Below are 20393 nucleotides of genomic sequence, written 5' to 3' on the forward strand. Positions count from 1 at the left end.
CCTCTTGTCCGAGACTCTTCCACCATGGGAAACATCTACTCTGTCTAGACCTTTCAACATTTGAAAGGTTTCAGTGAGATCCCCCCCCCAGCTCATCCTTCTGAATTCCAGCGAATACAGACCCAGAGCCATCAAACATTCCTGGTATGATAACCCTTTCATTCCTGGAATCATCCTTGTGAACTTCCTCTGGAGCCTCTCCAATGCCAGAACATCTTTTCTAAGATGAGGGGCCCAAAACTGTTCACAATACTCAAGGTGAGGCCTCCCCAGTATAAGATTGAGGTACAGATGGAGTGGACGGCCAGCATCTTTTTCCCAGGGCAGCGATACCAGAGGAAATCTGCTTAAAGTGAATGGAGGAAAGTATAGGGGAGGTGTCAGACATAGGTTTTTTGCAGAGTTTTGGGTCCCTGGAATACACTGTGGTAAAGGCTGATATATTAGGGACATATAAGAGATTCTCAGTTGAGCATAGGGATGTAAGGAAAATGGAGAGCAATGGCCTGAGTTATTGGGAAGGGTTAGATTGATGGTGGAATAGGTTATAAGGTTAGCACAACATCGTGCTTGTACTGGGCTGTACCGTTCTATGTACTGCAAAGTGGTTAAAGTGGACATGGTGTTACTCTACTGAGGTATTGATTAGGGTTAAACACCAGAGATTCTACAGATGCTGAAAATCCTGAGCAGCACACACAAAATGCTGGAGGGCTCAGCAAGTTAGGCAGGGGAATAATCAATTGACCCTTCGGGATGCTGATGCAGGGTCTCAACCTGCAATATCGGTTGTTTATTCCCCTCCAGTGATTAGGATTGCGCAGGTAGGTTCAAAACACAAATGGTGAAGCTATTCTTGAACCTGGTGATGTGCGACTTCAGGTGTCAGTATCTTGTGCCCGATGGTGGCTAAGGAGACGGCATGGCCCAGAGGGTGGGGATCTTTGAGGGCAGATATTGCCTTCTTGAGGCAATGCCTCCTGGAGATACTACCGACGGTGGGGAGGGAGGTGCCCATAATGGGCCGAGTCCACTATTCTCCACAGCTTCTAACCTTCCTGCACATTTGAATTGCTGTGATACAATCTCATATAACTATGGGTGTCCTTCAGTTCAATGGCTCTGATCATCTTTCCAGTTATTGTTAAAGAATTACCTGCAGCAGCTACTCTCCTGTGGCCATGGCATTACTGGTAAGGTCTATCTTCCTCCCCTCCTACAACTCACCAGTTCAGAATGTCATCGGAGACCCCACCACTCCGCTCCACATGCACACTTTGACATTACTCTGTCATCAACCTTTCCAAAATTATACCATCCAGCTTCCTGTCACTCATCTATGTTGGATGGGCAAGCAATTCCTCAAACCAGAAATCTGGAACACAAAAGCCTTTTACAACGTACATCACCTCAGCTTCTCCCCTCTGCCGGCTCTCTGAGACTGAGTTGATCTCTTCACAACTTGTTGTTGTGAGATGTGCTTCCAAACAGCTTCACTGGAACTGCCTTCATGCACCTCGGTGTTGTGGCCTGACTCACGGGCTATCTATGGCTCGGGATTTGACTACTCCAGTGCATTCCTGGGTGACAACCCATGCATCCCCCCCCCAATTTAAGTGATCTAGAAATTTAAAGTCTGCCTCTTGCCCACTCATACCATGAGTCTTTGCACTACTCTGTCTCCCAGAAGCAATGACATGGTTTTGAAACTGTCCTCCTTGCTTCAGAATCCGCCCTTGGCCTCAGGTTTCCTCTGCCATCTCTCGTATCCCATGGCAACCAAGATATCTGTGTTTCTCCAAATTCCATCTCTTCTACGGGCCCAGTAGCCAAAGTTCTGGCCTATTGCTCTGTTTAAGGGGTTCAATCCTCCTCAAAAAAACCTGTGGCATTCAAATTCAAGTAAATAAATAAATCTGAAATAACAGAGATATTTTGTTGATTAATCCAGCTGTCCTTTCCTAACCTGGTCCATAAGTAACTCCTGACTCACCAGTTTAGCTGCCTCTTCATGCTGCGGCTGTCTGGAATGGACAACAGACGTCGGCACGGCTACTGATCCAAACCCTGCTTTAGAAGCTCCACTATTAGCAGCTGCATCTTCGATTGCCAAGGGCTGAAGCCCTGGAATTCCTGGACCAACCCCTTCCATCATCTCAGCTGCCCGTCCCCCAATCCAGCCCCACATGTAGATTGATCAGCATTCCACAGAATGAATCACTTCCCCCAACCTATTCTCTACCCTGCACTGATAAATCTCATGACCTGACCCAGTGTCTCGGAAGATCCAAAGGGAAAGTTGAGTTTGGCATTACCATCACAAGTAGATGCACACACAGGTGCAATGAAAAATTTATTTACAGCAGTGTCACTGGCACACAGCATCAGGTAAACAACATTCACAAGAGAAAGGTACATTAAACATAAAGTATTCACAATTTTTACAAGAAAGGACTCAATTAGAACAAAAGAAGTGTCCATTTTAGTGTAGGTGATCAAAGTGTTGCTCAGTTCTCGTAATTAGGGTTTTGCAGATTCGTTCGGGGGGTGGGTTGCGGGTGGTTGAAAGGTAGTTGCTGCCCTTGAACCTGGTGGTGTGCAAGTTAAGGCTTTTGTGCCTCTTGGCCAGTGGTAGCTGGGAGAAGATGATATGGCCTTGATGGTAGGGGTCTTTGATGATGGATGTTAACTTCCTGAGACAGCACCTCCTGCAGATACTGCCAGTAGTGCGGAGAGATGTGTCTGCAATGTAATGGGCAGAGTCATTTCATTTCTCTGATGGACTTACCCCTCCTACCCCTCACCTCGTCTCCCCTTCCCTCTTGTGAACTGACTGACAGAACAGCATCCTCACCACCCACTCCATTCTCCTCGTCGCCTCTTGGAGTAACCTGTCAATCATATTACTTCACTCCTGATGCAAGGTTTCAACCAAAAACAGTAACAATTCCCTCCCTGCCACCTCCAACAGATACTTCAGCAGATTGTTTGCTGTTCTAGCCTTTGCTATAGTGCCCCCTCCCAAAGATTTACCCCCACTTACACAATGAATTATTGCCAGAAATCTGACCAAGCAGCCTTCCCCGCCTCCTCACAAAACAGCTCGGAATCAGGTCTAATATCACCAGCAGATGTCGTGAAATAATGATGCAATATTACAAGCTATAAATTACACGAAGAGATAGATATTAAAAATTACATTATGTAAGTAATGTAAAAAGAGAGCAAAAAATAGTGAGATAACATTCCTGGGTTCACTGTCCATTCAGAAATCTGATGGTGGAGGGAAGAATCTGTTTCTGAAAACACTGGGTTTGTGTCTTCTGGCACCTGCACCTCCTTCTTGGTGGTAGCAATGAGAAGAGGGTATATCCTGGGTGAAGGGGGTTCTTAATGATGGATGCCACCTTCCTGAGTCATCGCCTTTTGAAGGTGTCCTGAATGCTGGGGAGGTTCGTGCCTATGATGGAGCTGGCTGAATTTCCAACTTTCTGCAGCTTTTTCCAATCTGTGCAACAGTCCCTCTGCACCAGGCGGCGTGGCAGCCAGTTAGAATACTCTGCACGCTACACCTGTAGAAATTTGCTTCAAGGTGGTGCCGATGTGGAGACTCTATGCCCGTCGCTCCAATGGGAATCATCAAATACGGTTTGATCATTGTCACAGGTGCTGACGTCCACACTCACAGCCATGGGTACTTCAGTAAGGAAGAGATCTATCATTAAGTTTAAAGACAACTCATGCAATTCTACCCCACTGCGGTAAACCATATATATATGTTGTAACTGGGTTACCTGTCAGGACACGCCCTCTGCTGACTGCTCCTGTGGCTCCTCCCACAGACCCCTGTAGAAAGACAATTGTGTCACTGCTCCTCCTCTCAGTCCAGGACAGATGCTCAGCATGGACGAGGTCCCATTTTACTGTTAATAAAAGCCTTTCAGTATCTACTCAACTTCCAGTCTTTTGGAGTAATTGATAGTGCATCACCCACCTTTCTTCGGTCCTCCTGCAGTGGCCGGGAAGGCAGAGATCTATAGAACATTGTCTCATCGTTAAGCACAGCATGACCTCTGGCGTTCCACAACTCCCAGCAGATAAGCGTCTCCCAGACCCTTCCCAACTCCCTGTAAGTTCCTAAACCATAGACTCATCTTAAATCTTCAAAGGTGAAAGGAAGCACCTTTCAGCAGGAAAATCACTCATGCAAAGCATCACCATCATCCAGCGGCCGCTGTTTTCTCACAACACTCACTAGGCAATCAGATTAATTATTGAGGGATTAGGGGAAGGAGGGAGGAATTAGGTTACATTTTTGTCAACTCTGGTCTATGTGATACACACCAGAGATTTTGCAGATGCTGGAAATCTAGAGGAACACACACAAAATGCTGGGCGAACTTAGCAAGCCAGGCAGCATCTACGGAGTGGACTAAAGAGTCGACTATTTATTCCCCTCCATTGACGCCGCCTGTCTTGCTGAGTTCCTCCAATGTTTAGTGTGTGTTGCTCCAGCCTGTGCGCACTGGCACTGGGTCGCCCCTCCTTCATGTAGTGGCGGTGTGGATAGTCCCTGTGCTGGGGTGGCGGTGTACAAGGACAGAGTTGGTAAATTGGTTGATTACTGTCACATGCACTATGGTTCAGTGAAAACCATTGTTTTCCATGCCATCCAGCGGGATGACTTCATTATATCAGTGCACTGAGGGTAGAACTAGGGAAAACAATAATAATGTGCAGAATGCCTGAAATGCCCGCTTTGCTGCCACTGTGCGATCGAGAATCTCTGGAGGGGAAGGCCCCAAATCCTCGGCTTTGCCTATTACCTGTTGCCGGGGCCGGGGTCGAAGCGCTCAGCAGAGATGGTGCTCGGTGCTCAGTGTCGGAGGGCTGGTCGGAGGCTCAGAGTCGGACTGTGGTAAGGTGCTTCCAGGGTGCTGCATCGGCAAGCTTGCGGCACTGGAAGCTCATGGCAAGGAGAGTTTCTTCCTTCAACCATCTGCGTGAGATGATGGGACTTTCAAGAGACTTCGAGACTTTTTTTTTACCGTGCCCATGGTCTGTTCTTTATCAAATTACGGTATTGCTTTGCACTGTTGTAACTATATGTTATAATTATGTGGTTTTTGTCAGTTTTATTTTAGTCTTGGTTTGTCTTGTGTTTCTGTGATATCATTCTGGAGGAACAAATTATATCATTTCTTAATGCATGCATTACTAAATGACAATAAAAGAGGACTGCGTGTCCTCATAATCTAAAAAATTTAATCTAATCTAAATAATCTAAAAAATATGCCATCGCAGTTACAAGGCAGACAAGTGCTAATATAAGGTAGATTGTGAGGTCAGGAGACCATTTCATCACACTGAGGGACCTAGTCGTTTAATAATTTATTGAGATACAGCGAGGAATCGGCCCTTTCAGCCCATTGAGAGGTGCCGCCCAACAATCTCCTGATCTAATCCTAGCCTAATTACGGGACAATTTACTATGACCAATTACCTGACCAACAGGTACGTCATTGGACTGTGGGAGGTAGCTGGAGCACCTGGGGGTCACGGGGAGAACGTAGAAACTCTTTACATACAGAGGCTGGCAGCAGCAGGTTCACACTGCCGCTCATAGACAGAGGCAGTTAGGTGGATGATCCAGAGTAGTAGTGAGGGAAGATCAAAAATACTGCCACAAGTCTGAAATGAAAGCGGGGAAAGCTGAAAGTACTCAGCAGGTCAGGCTGCATCAGGGGAGAGACAAACCGGAGCGATCTTTTAACTGAATGCCTTTACCCTGCCCTGTCAGTGATTCCAAGGTATGTTTCAAAGGGATCATTTCCTTCCGGTGACCTGAAAATGTTTCCTCCCTCAAACCAATATTTTCACATTTTTTTATAAGACAGAGGGGAGGCCATTCAGCCCCTCAAGACTGTGTCAGCTCACAGAATGCTCCCATCAATCTTATTCTCTGCCTGTGGCCATCAAACTTTACAACTCTTCCCTTGGAAGGTCAGACACCCTGAGCCAATAGGCTGGTCCTGGACTTATTTCATAATTTACTGGCATAATTTACATATTAATATTTAACTATTTATGGTTCTATTACTACTTATTATTTATGGTGCAACTGTAACGAAAACCAATTTCCCCTGGGATCAATAAAGTATGACTATGAATATGACTATTTCCCTGTAACCTCACACATGTCCAAGGAATAGTTATCCAGTAATTCCATGGGGTATCATGCTGTCTCCAATGTGACGAACATGTTTGTCTATAGCAATAGAAACGGTTCAAGTGTCACCTGTTGTGTGCCTTGGAATTTTCCCCTATGTTGAATTGTTTGGGATGTCCGGAAACTGTCGTAAATACAGCATGGACAATCATCCTTCAAAGACAGAGCAAAAGAGACGTCCATCCTCAGTATTTCACACTCTGTCTTTTCTGGCAGTGAGAAGTGGAGACGAGGATGACAGACGACTCAGCCAGAGCCTCGACAAAGACAATGGTGAAAGCAGAGTGCACCTAAGGCCCAAACGCCCGCGGACCATCCTCACCACCCAGCAGCGACGGGCCTTCAAGGCTTCCTTTGAGGTGTCATCCAAACCCTGTAGGAAGGTAGGAGCAGGACTGCGGGGGAGATTGCGCACTGAGGCGCGTGCAAGTGGGTCTCGGCCCAGCAGCTGGAAGCAACAGCTCTCCACCACCAGTCACAGTGTCCCATCAACCATCAGGGCTGGAGTCGTTGTACAAAGGCAATACAACCCTTGAGCCATGAGAAGGGCAAGGTGTGTCTGAGTGCCCAAAGCCGTACAGGGTGTTCAGAACTCATTGCTCAGCCTCTGGGTTGGTGTGGTTGGAAGCCTGGTTGCACTTCCTGAGGGAATGGGGGAGACAGACAACCTCGCAACGTTTAGCAAATATTTAGAGGAGTATTTGCATTGTCAAGGCATGGGAAACTATGGGCCAAGGATAGAAAGTGGACCTGATCAATCAGAACAGTCAGGTTTGTTATCATTGTCTGATACCATGTGAACTTTATTGTTTTGTGGTAGCAGTACAATGCAAAGACATAAAATTACCATAAATTACTAAGAAATAGTTCAAAAAACGGTGTTGGGGTAGTGCTCATGACCCATTCAAGAATGGAATGGCAGAGGTAAGAAGCTGTTCCTAAATCACTGATTTTGTGTCTTCAGGCCCCTGTACCTCTTCCCCGATGTTAGTAACAATAAGCGGGCATGACCTGGGTGGTGAGGGTTCGTAGCGATGGATATCACCTTCTCAAGGCACCATTTTCTTGATGGTGATAAGGGTTGTGCCCATACTGGAGATGACTGAGTCAACAATCCTCTGGAGCCTCTTGTGGTCCTACGCATTGGAGCCTCCATACCAGTCAGAATGCTCTCCACTGTATATCTAGGGAAATTTGCAAGGCACCACTCCAATCCTCAAACTCCAAATGAAGTAGAGCTGCTGGTGTGCCTCCTTGATCTGCTGGGCCCAGGACAGATGCCGACACATGGGAATTTGAAGCTACTCACCCTTCCAACTGCTGACCTCTCAGTGAGGACTGTTGCGTGTTCTCCTGACTTCCCCTGCCAGGCACTGAGGTCAAGGGAATTGGGAGGTTTGTGTCAAAGAGTACTTGGTGAGTTGCTGCAGTACCATCATATAGGCAGAATGTGCTGAGATGTTACTGGTGGAGAGGGTGAACATTTTGGGCACTGGATGAACATAAAATTAGGCCCAAGAAAGCAAGCTCCTTAAATCTGCCCAGCAATTTAATGTTGTGCGTGATCTGATTGTAACCTCAACACTAAATTCCCATCTTTCATCCCACTATCAAGGCCAGTCATATATCTTACATATTGACCGATTCTGAGATGATGTCACCTGGCATCAGAGGAGAAGAAAGAGATCTGAGGGATCAGAATCAGAATCAAATTTAATATCTCTGGCGTATGTCATGAAATTTATTGTTTTATGGCAGCTACTATTACTACGTCGACTCAGGCCTAGGGGGCCGGCGTCGGGCACAATGACGGGCTCTCCACTTCTCCCTCTCCCTCATCAGTGTGTTCAGTTTATCTACATTAGCCACACCGCTGTCTTCTAGGAGCGTGTTGACCACAATCTTTAGAGGGCGCCCAGGGTTCATCCTCCCGTGCTTGGGTTCCCATATGATGACTAGGCTGGCAGGTAGGTCGGGGTGGCGTAGACAGTGCCCCGCTAGTCTTCTCACCTCGATTTTAGTGGTGAGCATCAATAGGTCGTTATAGAGCTGGACGTTTGTCATGTGCTGTTGTAATGAACCTGCGGCATTTGTGGCAGCAGTACATTGCAAAACATAATAAAAATAAACTATAAATCACAATTATATATACACACACACACGTATATATATAACAAATAGTGCAAAAAGAGAGCAAAAAAGAAAAAGTAGTGAGGTAGTGTTCATGGGTTCATTGTTCATTCGGAAATCTGATGGCGGAGGGGAGGAAGTGTAAGTGTGAGGGGTGTAAGTTATTCACACAGAGTGGTTGATACCTGCAACCCCCTGACAGAGGTGGTGTGCAGTCACTCACTATGATTAAGAAGTCAAACAGACTCTAAAATGTGCCAGGCGTAAAAAGGACGTAGCCACAAAGCAGGCAAATGGGATTGGTGTTGATGGGTAAAAGAAGTCACCACGAGCATGGAGGGCTGAAGGGCCCATTTCTGTGGTGTAGAACTCTACAACTTTTACCTAAGCCCCTGTTATTCTATGCTGGCACTGGAATATTGCTGCCATCAGCAAGCAGTGTATTTAATGCCATAAGATCATCAGATATAGGAGCAGAATCAGGACATATTCAACCCACCAAGTATTCTCTGACATTCAATCGTGCCTGATACTTCTCGAATCCCTTGCCCCACCTTCTCCCCATAATCCTTAATCCCTTTAACCAATCAAGAACCTATCAAACTCTGCCTTAAATACACTCAATGACTTGGCCTCCAAGTCATTGTGGCAACAACTTCCACAGATTCAACACCCTCTAGTTAAATAGATTCCTCCTCAACTCAGTTCTAAAGGGACATCCCTTTATTCTGAGCCTATCCTGGACTCACCCCCAGTGGAAATGTTCTCTCTGGGCCTTTCAGTATTCATAGGATTCAATGAGATCCCCTCACATCCTTCTGAGCCCTGTTGAGTACAGGCCCAGAGATATATGCTCATCCCTGGTTGCAACTTGACAAGCTCGTTCTCATCCTTTGAATCTCCAGCAGGTACAAACCTAGGATGCCCAACCGTACATCATAAGAAACCCTGCCGTTCTAATCGATTACCGTGGTAAAAATCAAATTGGCTGCTTTAACCTGTACAGTGTGGTGCAACAGGAATTTTACAACAGCAGTCAAGAGCCAAAGTCAAAGTTGAGCTTATCGTCATCCACACAAGTACTTGGGTGCACAGGGGAATATTTTTCAACGCACAAACCTAAAATGGCACTTGCCCAAATGCTGAGAATCCGAAGGCCAGCACAAAGGGGGGAGGGAAGATTACCGAGGGGGTAATTCCCAGTATCAGTGCCTTTGTTTTGTTCTAGGTCAGGGAGACCCTCGCTGCAGAAACCGGCCTCACAGTGCGGGTTGTACAAGTCTGGTTTCAGAACCAAAGAGCCAAGGTGAGAGTCATTTTTCACTTCTTCCATTTGTCTGGCCCCACTCGATCTTCTGTTCTTTGTTCTCAGCCATCTTTGCCACTGCTCCACTCCCACACAATCTTCCTTTAGTAAGGAGCACTAAAGTGAAAGCTAGTTGCTCTGTAAATCACCGTGCTGCACTGTTCTCTGAACATCGTGGATGTACGTCTCACTCCAGACACACAGGACGTTATCCAATCAATGAGGTACCGAGCAATGATGGGTGCATCTGCCTGGTGAAAGATCCCAAGAATAACAATATTGGCCACTTGGCAACACAGACAAAATGCTAGAGGAACTCAGCAGATCAGGCAGCATCTGTGCATTCCCGGTATCAGTGCCTCTGTTTTTAAGTTTCAGGTTGAGACCCAGCACTGGGGCAGGTCAGATGAAAAGCTGTGTTTTTGATGTACTAAAGTGCCTCTGCAACATACTGAAATACTGTTCCTCTGGTATTTGGTGTTGTTACTCAAGATTTCCAGCATCTGCTGAATTTCACATTTAATGTTAGCCCCTTGCCTGGCCAGAGCATTGCCAAATCAGATTAACTGGCCAAAATCTCCTTGATGTTTGTGGGATCTTGCTGAACACAAATTAGTTGCCGTGTTTCTCAAATTACTGTAGTAGCAATACTTCAGAACACGAAACCCAACTTTTTACCTCAACTTCCCGAATGCAGGGTCTCAACCTGAAACTTACTCCTTTTCCCCGCTACAGATGCTGCGTGACTTGTTGGATTCTTCCAATGTTTTATCCCAGATTCCAGCAAAGGCCATCTCTTCCATTTCCTTTTTACTTCAGAAGATTTTCCTCAACCTTAAATCACTTGCACTGTACTGAGGCTGTGAAAGACTGAAAGCAGTGCAAATTTCTCACCTCTCTGCCAGCCAGGGATTTACCAGTATGGTAACCCTACCCCAATCCAAAAACCAGGCCGGACACATCTGAACTCAGCTGACCTTGGCTCCAGTTTGAAAGGTGCTCAATGGAAGGGTTGGTAGTGGGTGGGACAGCGGTGTAGCTAATAGGACCACTGTCTCACCGTTCCTGTGACATAGGTTCAGCCCTGACTTCGGGTGTTGTCAGTGTGGAGTTGAAACGTCCTTCCTCTGACCCACATTCCAAAAACATGCAGTTGGTAGGTTATCGGCCAGCGCAAATTCCCCCCAGCTTGCAGATGAATGGTAGAACTTGGAGGGACCCAAATGGTCTGTTGGGAAAGAAGTATGGAATGAGCATAAGATTGGTGTAAATAGGTGTTCCATTGGTATGGAAACACCAAAGCCTTTGGTAGGGAAAAGCCGACAAAAAGCAGTGGATATGGCCCAGACCATCACGGGTAAAGCCCACCCCACCTTTGAACACATCTACACAGAGTGCTGTTGCAGGAAAGTAGCATCCATCATTAAGGACCCCCACCACCCAGGCCATGCTCTTTTCTTGTTGTTGCCATCAGGAAGAAGGTACAGGAGACTCGGGATCTATACCACCGCATCAACAACAACTATTTACCCCTCGACCATCAGGGCTCTTGAATGAGAGGTGATAACTTCACTCAGCCTCACTCACATCATCACTGAACTGGACTCACTTTCAAGAACTCTTCATCTCATATTGTCGATATTTATTGTTTATTTATTATTATTATTATTTCTTTTTGTATTTGCACAGTCTTTTTGGACTATTGGTTGCTTGCCTGTCCTGTTAGGTGCAGTTTTTCATCGACTCTATTGTGTTTCTTATATTTACTGTGATTTCCCACAAGAAGATGAATCTCAGGGTTGTACATGGTGACATAAATTTACTTTGAACTTTGAGGTGTTTGATGGGCCTGCTTCCACGTGGTATGGATCTACAACAAATCCCACGTCAGACTCAAACGATAAACCTCTGTGAGATGACAGGGTCCTTGAGGTGGAATCCATTGAAATACCATTATGATTTACCGTACCTGTTGGCTCTTGAGACTCTGTGAGATTGTGACATAGAAACATAGAAAATAGGTACAGGAGTAGGCCATTCAGCCCTTCGAGCCTGCAGCGCCATTCAGTATGATCATGGCTGATCATCCAACTCAGAACCCTGTACCAGCCTTCCCTCCATACCCCTGATCCCTTTAGTCACAAGAGCCATATCTAACTCCCTCTTAAATATAGCCAATGAACTGGCCTCAACTGTTTCCTGTGGCAGAGAATTCCACAGATTCACCACTCTCTGTGTGAAGAAGATTTTCCTAATCTCAATCCTAAAAGGCTTCCCCTTTATCCTCAAACTGTGACCCCTCGTTCTGGACTTCCCCAACATCGGGAACAATCTTCCTGCATCTAGTCTGTCCAATCCCTTTAGGATTTTATACGTTTCAATAAGATCCCCCCTCAATCTTCTAAATTTCAACCAGTATAAGGCTAGTCGATCCAGTCTTTCATCATATGAAAGTCCTGCCATCCCAGGAATCAATCTGGTGAAGCTTCTTTGTACTCCCTCTATGGCAAGGATGTCTTTCCTCAGATTAGGGGACCAAAACTGCACACAATACTCCAGGTGTGGTCTCACCAAGGCCTTGTACAACTGCAGTAGTACCTCCCTGTACTTGAATCTTCTTGCTCGTGGCCTCCTCCTCCCTCTCTCACACCACCCAGACTGCTGGAAGTAACCCATCTCAGTCCTGAGAACCCTACAACTTCCCTCCGGAGATGCCACCGGACGTGTTGCTCTTCACCACCTCCTCTGTGTGTTGTTTCAGTTTTCCGGCATTTGGAGGCTCTGGTATCTCTGGTGCTCTCGTCTGGTTCCCCGAAGTTTAATCTCTTCAGGACCTCAAAATCATGGAGGACAGTGACCATGATTCAAACTGAACCCCACTGCATTTCTTTCTGTTGAGAATACTGTTAATCTTTACACCTGCAAAAAAAGTGTTTATAACCTGTGTTTCTTACACGGAAGATCAGTTCTAAACGTAAAAGCTGATCCCCTTTTTGTCTGAAATCTCCAGATGAAGAAACTTGCTCGAAGGCAGCAGCAGGAACAAGAGCGTCTGAACAGCCAGCACTTTGGCTCGCTATGCCGCTCGAATCGAAGGGAAAGGCACAACAGCCTGGACAGTGAAGGTGAGCGGGTGCTCAGTGATCCCCGATTTGACAGCGGCCAGAGACAGGGGAGGGAAAGGGGGATGGGGAGAACTGCCAGGGGGTCTCATGGTGAAAGAGTGATCAGGGATCCTTAGATCAGAGGTTAAGAGGGGCTTTAGCAACAACAGTCATTCTCATTGCAGAAAAGCGTTTCATGGGAAAGGGTTGGTGTTAAAGAACATGGGGAGAAGATCTGCAGACTCTGTGTTCTGCCGCCCTTGACAAAACTTAACGTGCATCCTGCAGCTCAATAATTTTGGATAAAATGCTGGGCAGCCATCATTGCATTATGCCAGTAAGTGGCTCTGCCTATATACCAAAAAGCTATTTTAGGATTTATTCTGAACTATTAACTTTAATATTTGGAAAATTTGAAACACTTCAACATAATCTAAATTAACAGACAACTACATTTAAAGATAATGTTTTCAAAAGATTTTTAATAACTTCTTTAAATTGAACAGCATAGTAAAGACATTTCAAATTGGTCAGCAATTTAATGTCTATTGCCTGGAACACTTCCTTTAAGATCGCTTGCTACAAGGAAATATTCCTCACACCTCCTCGAACCTGTCACAGAAATGCAAGACCAGTGAGTACCAACATTCGTGGACAAAGTAGATTTCAGTATCAGAGTTCAGTCTGTAACAGATTGCAGGCTGCAGTTTTAAGATTTATTCGTTAAAGGCATATAGCACAAAAATAGGCCCTTCAAGTGGACCATCAAGTACCTACCCACACTCAACGCACTTCACCAATAGCCTTCCGTGCTATCAAATGCTCGTTAAATGTGCAAGTACCTGCCTCCATCACCACCTCAGTGAGGGTGTTGCAACTAAGCCCTAAATTTAAAGTGACCACACAGCCTCAGAATGAAGGAATGTCCCTTTAAGGATGAGGAGGAATTTCTTCAGCCTGAGAGTGGTGAACCTGTGGAATTCGTTGCCACAGAGGGCTGTGGGGGCCGAGTCATTGGGTATGTTTAAGGCAGGGATTGACAGGTTCTTGAGTGATAAGAGAGTTAAGGGTTACTGGGCGAAGGCAGAAGAACGGGGCTGAAAAAGGATCACCCATGATTGAATGGAGGAACAGGCATGAAGAACAGCCTAATTATGCTCCTATATGTAATGGTCTTAGGCCGCAAACCCTAAGATTTCCAAGCTTTGAAAACAATTTGAGCCAAACATCCTATTAATTTAGTAAACAAGAAACAGCAAACACTTCTATTTACAGTTGTTACTACAAGAAACACCAAGTCGTGGGTTTGCAAAGCTAGTCATCAAAATCTAGAAATGCGATGGTTGAAGGAGAGGAGGAAAGAAGAACCAGAACGGACAGGATTTTGGGGGCACTGGTAAACAGGCTAGAATCACAAGCTTCCCTTCAGCAATCCCTACAGTGACAGCCGGACAGATTCCCAATGGCAAGTCTGAGAATCTGTTGTCCTCTTCCCTGCATAGAGACTGATACTTGGGCAGTGAGAATGAGCCCTACCACAAGCTGGGAACTAAAAATAAGTCGGCCAAACAAGCCACACCACCAAGTGGTCAAAATAAAGAAATATTTAAAGATAAACTTAAAATCCTAATTGACCTCCAAACTTTAAACTTATTTAAGTACTTAAAAAATAATTTAACAAGCCATTGAAAGTTGTACAAACTTTAAGGCAAGTAATTTTAAAATGATTATCACTTAAAATATTACTCAAAGCTCCTGTCAACAGTTCCCTTCCATTCAAACGAATGGAAGGAAGAATGTCCTTTGACTTCCTCGATCCTGGGCTGAATTCTCCATGAGATGGTGCATGAGGTCCAAGTAGGTCCAAGCTCATGCCGACCACTGAGGAGGTCTGTGATTTTGCTACGTGGAGCAACCATCAAATGAAGAACTTGGCAGCGGAACAGCTTGCATAAACACCAATATGGAATATTTCAGGAACCTTTGGGAGACACAGAATTCCATCAGGAGAAATGGCAGCAGAGGTCTCTATAGATATTATAGGTCCAGATCATTTGGAAACTCTGGGAATGAAGTGCGGAAACAGTGCGGAAAGAACAGTTTTCTCCCGGTCGGGATTAGTTTTTAGTTCCAAGTGCTCCTGCCACGTTTTGTCACCCTGCAACCTTATCCTTCAATCTCTTTGAATTATGGAGAACAGCATGTGTATAAATGTCTCTCCCCAGCAGACTTCATGATCATCATGACTCCAGTATTTCTACCATTTTTTAATTGTACATATGTTTTTTTTGTGTTCTATCGCTGAGCAGCAGTGATTGGCCTATCAGAGTTCTCTTTGGGAACTAGCTGACTTGATCAGCATTTCTGATCTGGCTATTGTTCACGATTGCATTTAATTAAAAAAAAAATTTCCTGAACTGGCAGGGCCAAAGCCAACTTGACATGATAAATAGCTGGTTAGTGCGGTGTAGGCAACCAGCTCTGATGCTGGGTTTGAGAATAGATACATTCCACTCTCAGGCTGTGATTGGGCCAGCCCTGAGCCCTACTGTATTTCTATGTAAATGTTCAGGTTATTTTCCCTCCACCACACCAGGAGGCTCGCACTAGGAAACTAGGCCACATGGGCTATGGGTATGGATCCTGGGGGGGGAGAAAACTGTAACATTCTACCTTCTCTACCTCCCTCATGATTTTATGAACATCTATAATGTTAACCCTCAGCCTCCTTCATTCTAGCCCCAGCCTATTCAATCCTTCCTTATAACTCAAGCCCTCCAGTCTCAGCAACATCCTTGAGGATCTACACCCACTCTAGCTTAATCACACCTTCCTGTTGTTGTCCAGAACAATATTGCAGATGTCGTCTGACCATCATGTGCACAGTTATATAATGATGTCCCAACTCTTGTACTCATTGCCCCGGGCATGCCACATGACCTCCTCACCAACTTGTCTACCTGTGTCATAGCTTTCAGGGAACTTGTACCCTTGGCTCTCTCTGTTTTAACAACATTCTCCCGGGCCCTACCCTTCACTGTGTGTGTCCTGCTCTGGGATAACATCTCAAAATGCATGACTTCACATTTGTCTGAGTTAAACTCCATCTGCCACCCCCTGGTCCACTTTCCCAGTTGAATGTTGTGAAGTTTTGACAAAAATCTGGGCAGGAATTCCAAAGATTGGTACCAAGATGGCTGATGCCATGGACGTTGGTAGTGAGCTTGCCTCTGATGACTATGATTGATGGTGGATTGCTCTGCCCCTACAGACATTAACAAGGTCAACTGCTGACTGGCTCCCTTAGACATTCCATTTGCCAATGTGTCTTTTTCTGCCCCATGAGCAGGTGTGGCGCGTGCCCCAGGGATGAAAAGGATGATGGCTTCCTATCCCTCTCTGCAGCACCAACAGCTGAGACCAATCAATGAGAGCAGCTACACCGTGGACTGCTTCAGCCGGGATCTCACCCCATCACCAGGTGATCACACGCAGCCTCGCGGCGAGTGAATTCATCGGACAGGGACGGACCGAGCACGGGCACAGAACTGAGTCACAGTAAAGGACGCTCATGAAAAATTGAGGGTGTAACCAGGTGAACGTCCAGAGGATAGGAAGGTAGAAAGATGATAAACAGGGTTCAGGCTTTTCCATTGTTCAATAGACCAAAGCTGATCCACTCCTCCCACATTATCCCTAGATTTCCAAAGACAGTGACGAGGTTGGTAGAGCTGCTGCCTCATGGCCCCATCAACCCAGATTCATTCCTAGCCTCCACTGCTATCTGTGTGGACTACGCCTGTTTTCTCCGTGATCATGTGGGTTTTCTCTGAGGGCTCGGCTTTCCTTCCATGCTCCAAGGGCATGGCTGCTGAAGGTAGTTGAGCGCTGGGTGGGGAATTAATGAGAACGTGGGGGAGAAAGATTACAGGGAAATGTGTGGGAAAATGGAAGTGTGTTGAAAGCCAGTATAAACTCAATGGACCAGATGGCTTCCCTCTTTGTCATAAGGAAGTATAAAAATTGAGAGGCTTCAGATCTGAATAACCATCTACAAAAGGATTTATAAGTACTCGGTGGAAACCAATTTCTCCTGGGTTCAGTCTGAAATAGGCAAACGTTCGGGCTCAGACTCCCCACCCCCAAACCTCACGGCACTCGGCGAGAGGAAACACCTCTCAGCCTTCTGCGTCCGTCCAGGAACTTGTGCATCTCAATGAGATCACTGCTTGTGAATGTTGAAGAAAATGTATGCTATCTATTCAGGGACACTTTATTGTGAAGAATAACTTGATGCCCTAAAAGACCACAGAAAGAAGAGGTTGGTGACTTTTAGGATGAGCGGCAATATTAAGGACAAAGCTTTAAGAAGAGCCTTAAAGAAACAGGAAGATAATCTGTTTACAGTCTACGTGGAGATTAATGAGTCTCATTGCCTGTAACAGCAGAGCAATTATAAAATAGCATTTTATAATAGGTAACCTTATAAAAGGTAGATTTTGTGAATAACAACCTAGTGTGTTCCACCTCTCACTTCCACACTCTGTAAAAAACTTCAGGCTTGTCCATCGCTCATCTACTGCTCTCGGTTTTGGCCTCTCCCCACTTATTGGCCTCATTGGGAATTTCAGAGCAGCGATTCAATTGAATAGACTGAGAGAAATGACAGCCACATTATTGATTTTTCATTCAAAAAAACCAGAAAGGTCCTGGTTCCAAATCTGCACTGCATTAAGAGACAAGAGGCAACAGATACTGGAATCAGGAGAAAAGAGCGAGTTTCCGGCAGCATCTGTCGAGGGAAATGGATGTCAGAGGAGGAAAACCTTTTCAAAGTGGGAATACACTGAAGAGACTTCACAGTGGAATAGAGACATAAGAGACCGCAGATACAGATGAAAGGCCTTGCCCCAAACATCAACTCTCCATTTCTCTTACAGATGCTGCCTAACCATGAAAGCCCTGCAGCATCTTAGCAACACATACAGAATGCTGGAGACGCCAGAGAGTAGTGGTGGATAACTGTTTGTCAGATTGGAGGCCGGTGTCTAGTGGTGTGCCTCAGGGATCTTTTCTGGGTCCAATGTTGTTTGTCATATACATTAATGATCTGGATGATGAGGTGGTAAATTGGATTAGTAAGTATGCAGATGATACTAAGATAGGTGGGGTTGTGGATAATGAAGAAGGTTTTCAAAGCTTGCAGAGAGATTTAGGCCAGTTAGAAGAGTGGGCTGAAAGAGGGCAGATGGAGTTTAATGCTGATAAATGTGAGGTGCTACGTTTTGGCAGGGCCAATCAAAATAGGACATACATGGTAAATGGTAGGGCATTGAAGAATGCAGTAGAACAGAGGGATCTAGGAATAATTGTGCATAGTTCCCTGAAGGTGGAATCTCATGTGGATAGGGTGGTGAAGAAAGCTTTTGGTACACTGGCCTTTATAAATCAAAGCATTGAGTATAGGAGTTGGGATGTACTGTTGAAATTGTACAAGGCATTGGTAAGGCCAGATTTGGAGTATTGTGTACAGTTCTGGTCACCGAATTATAGGAAAGATGTCAACAAAATAGAGAGAGTACAGAGAAGATTTACTAGAATGTTACTTGGGTTTCATTGCCGAAGTTACAGAGAAAGGTTGAACAAGTTGGGTCTTTATTCTTTGGAGCGTAGAAGGTTGAGGGGGGACTTGATAGAGATATTTAAAATTATGAGGGGGATAGATAGAGTTGACGTGAATAGGCTTTTTCCATTGAGACTGGGGGAGATTCAAACAAGAGGACATGAGTTCAGAGTTAAAGGGCAAAAGTTTAGGGGTAACAAGAGGGGGAACTTCTCTATGTAGAGAGTGGTAGCTGTGTGGAACGAGCTTCCAGCAGAAGTGGTTGAGACAGGTTCGATGTTGTTGTTTAAAGTTAAATTGGATAGCTATATGGACAGGAAAGGAATGGAGGGGTATGGGCTGAGTGCAGGTCAGTGGGACTAGGTGAGAGTAAGAGTTCGGCACGGACTAGAAGGGCCGAGGTGGCCAGTTTCCGTGCTGTAATTGTTATATGGTTATTTGGTTATAACTCAGCAGGCCAGGCAGCATCTGGAAAAGGAGAACAGTTGATGTTTCAGGCCGAAACCCTTCAGCAGTATGTATCTTCAGATTTTCTCTTGTTTATCCCTGTATCATCTTTTCTTTTGCTCTCCCCTGAATTATGTTGTCTTAGTGGTAGAAATGAAGGGGAATTTCAGTGGGATTCAGAATAGGGAGTGTTCAGAGGCAATATCAGGCAGGGTGTCTGTCCTCTCATGCATCCAGTGAATTGTGAAATTGTGAAAACAGTTCACAGTTTTGAAAACAGGCTGATGTGGATTTTAAGAAACTGGAACTGGCTCAGTTGTGATTGTCAGATAACCCTCCAATGTCACTCAAATCTCCCCAGAACAGAGAGTTATGAGAATGTGGAATTCACCACCACAGAGTGGAAAAGGTAAATACCTTTGATGCATTGAAGGGAGGCAAGGGAAACACAAAGGAGAGCCTTGTATGTGAAGATGTGAGATCTATTAGGGCAGGAGAACCATTATGTGGAACATAACATTGACACTGACTGCAGTTTGTGATTTAAGTAGTACTGAATTCTGTATGTGAACTGTCATCTTCTGGAGGGGATAAGGACACTGAAGCACCCGACTGATTTAGAAGCTAGGAGGGAATCAGCAACAAATAAAACTTGGAAAAACTGCACTTTAAGATTAAGACATCTGTTTTCCTTTGTGTCAGCTAGATTCGGAGACAGTTTTTCATAGCATGGATCGTGATGGTTCACACAGTCTCCTGGTCTCATCCGAATCCAGCCGCCTACCTGCAAGAGTGGGAAACCCCATCGACCGGCTGTATTCCATGCAGAATTCCTACTTCACTTCTTGATTGGCTGCAATCCACCAAGGAATCTTTGCCTTCTTTACAAGTACTCGGTGGTAGGGTTGTTGTTGTCGTCGCTATTTGCCCTTCGCAGCACTTACATAACATCTGAAGCACAAGGAAAGCAGCGATTCCACCCGCCGTGGACAATGCTCATGCAATTTTGCCTCACACCACTCATTTCCCCTCCTGCACACACAAACACACACACACACACACACACACACACACACACACACACACGTGCACTGAATGAAAAAAAATAAAAAAGCATACAACCAGAATGACGCTGAAGTCTAGTTCCTTCTAGTCATAGTGTTCACGTCCAGCTTTCAGCAGGAAGGAGGAATAGAGGAGAAATCAGCACCGTTAAACTAACACTCAAGCTAAAGTGCATCCATTCTACCTTCAGCCATCACTGTGTTAAACTCTATAATGTTGGTGATTAGTACTTAATAATTAACCTCTAGTCCTGAACTACCAGTTTCTCTAGCCAGAGATTTTTTCTGCATTCGTTCCTCCAAACTATTGCCACTGGCCAGAAATTCCACAGATTTCATGAACAGTGAAGGGTTTCCACATACCCCATTAATCATTTTAATCCAGAAACTATCATTACAACTAAAAGGCAGAAATCTCCCACTATAATTTTTATGTATGCTTTACTAAGGATCCCACCTATTGCCCCAGAAGTAATTGCCTTTGTTAGCA

General features: G+C 45.2%; 1 protein-coding gene and 1 long non-coding RNA gene across 2 annotated transcripts in view; one reads left to right on the top strand and one right to left on the bottom strand.

The window, feature by feature from the left end:
• The window catches only part of lmx1al (LIM homeobox transcription factor 1, alpha-like), a 113310-nt gene extending 93611 nt beyond the window's left edge, over positions 1 to 19699 (top strand). Inside the window, exons 5-9 of the mRNA XM_063035638.1 lie at positions 6446 to 6612; positions 9588 to 9665; positions 12676 to 12790; positions 16119 to 16250; positions 19546 to 19699. Coding sequence (XP_062891708.1) covers positions 6446 to 6612; positions 9588 to 9665; positions 12676 to 12790; positions 16119 to 16250; positions 19546 to 19688 — 635 coding nt within the window. The 3' untranslated portion in view covers positions 19689 to 19699. The remainder of the gene's footprint in view (positions 1 to 6445; positions 6613 to 9587; positions 9666 to 12675; positions 12791 to 16118; positions 16251 to 19545) is intronic.
• On the bottom strand, positions 1962 to 19756 carry LOC134339267 (uncharacterized). Its single transcript, XR_010016369.1, has 3 exons — positions 19624 to 19756; positions 3795 to 3846; positions 1962 to 2742 (listed from the first exon to the last, which is right to left on the bottom strand). It is a non-coding gene; the product is annotated as an uncharacterized LOC134339267 (long non-coding RNA).
• Between the last annotated feature and the right edge of the window lie 637 nt (positions 19757 to 20393).

Source organism: Mobula hypostoma, chromosome 29, assembly GCF_963921235.1.
Source record: "Mobula hypostoma chromosome 29, sMobHyp1.1, whole genome shotgun sequence".
NCBI classification, from domain to species: domain Eukaryota; kingdom Metazoa; phylum Chordata; class Chondrichthyes; order Myliobatiformes; family Myliobatidae; genus Mobula; species Mobula hypostoma.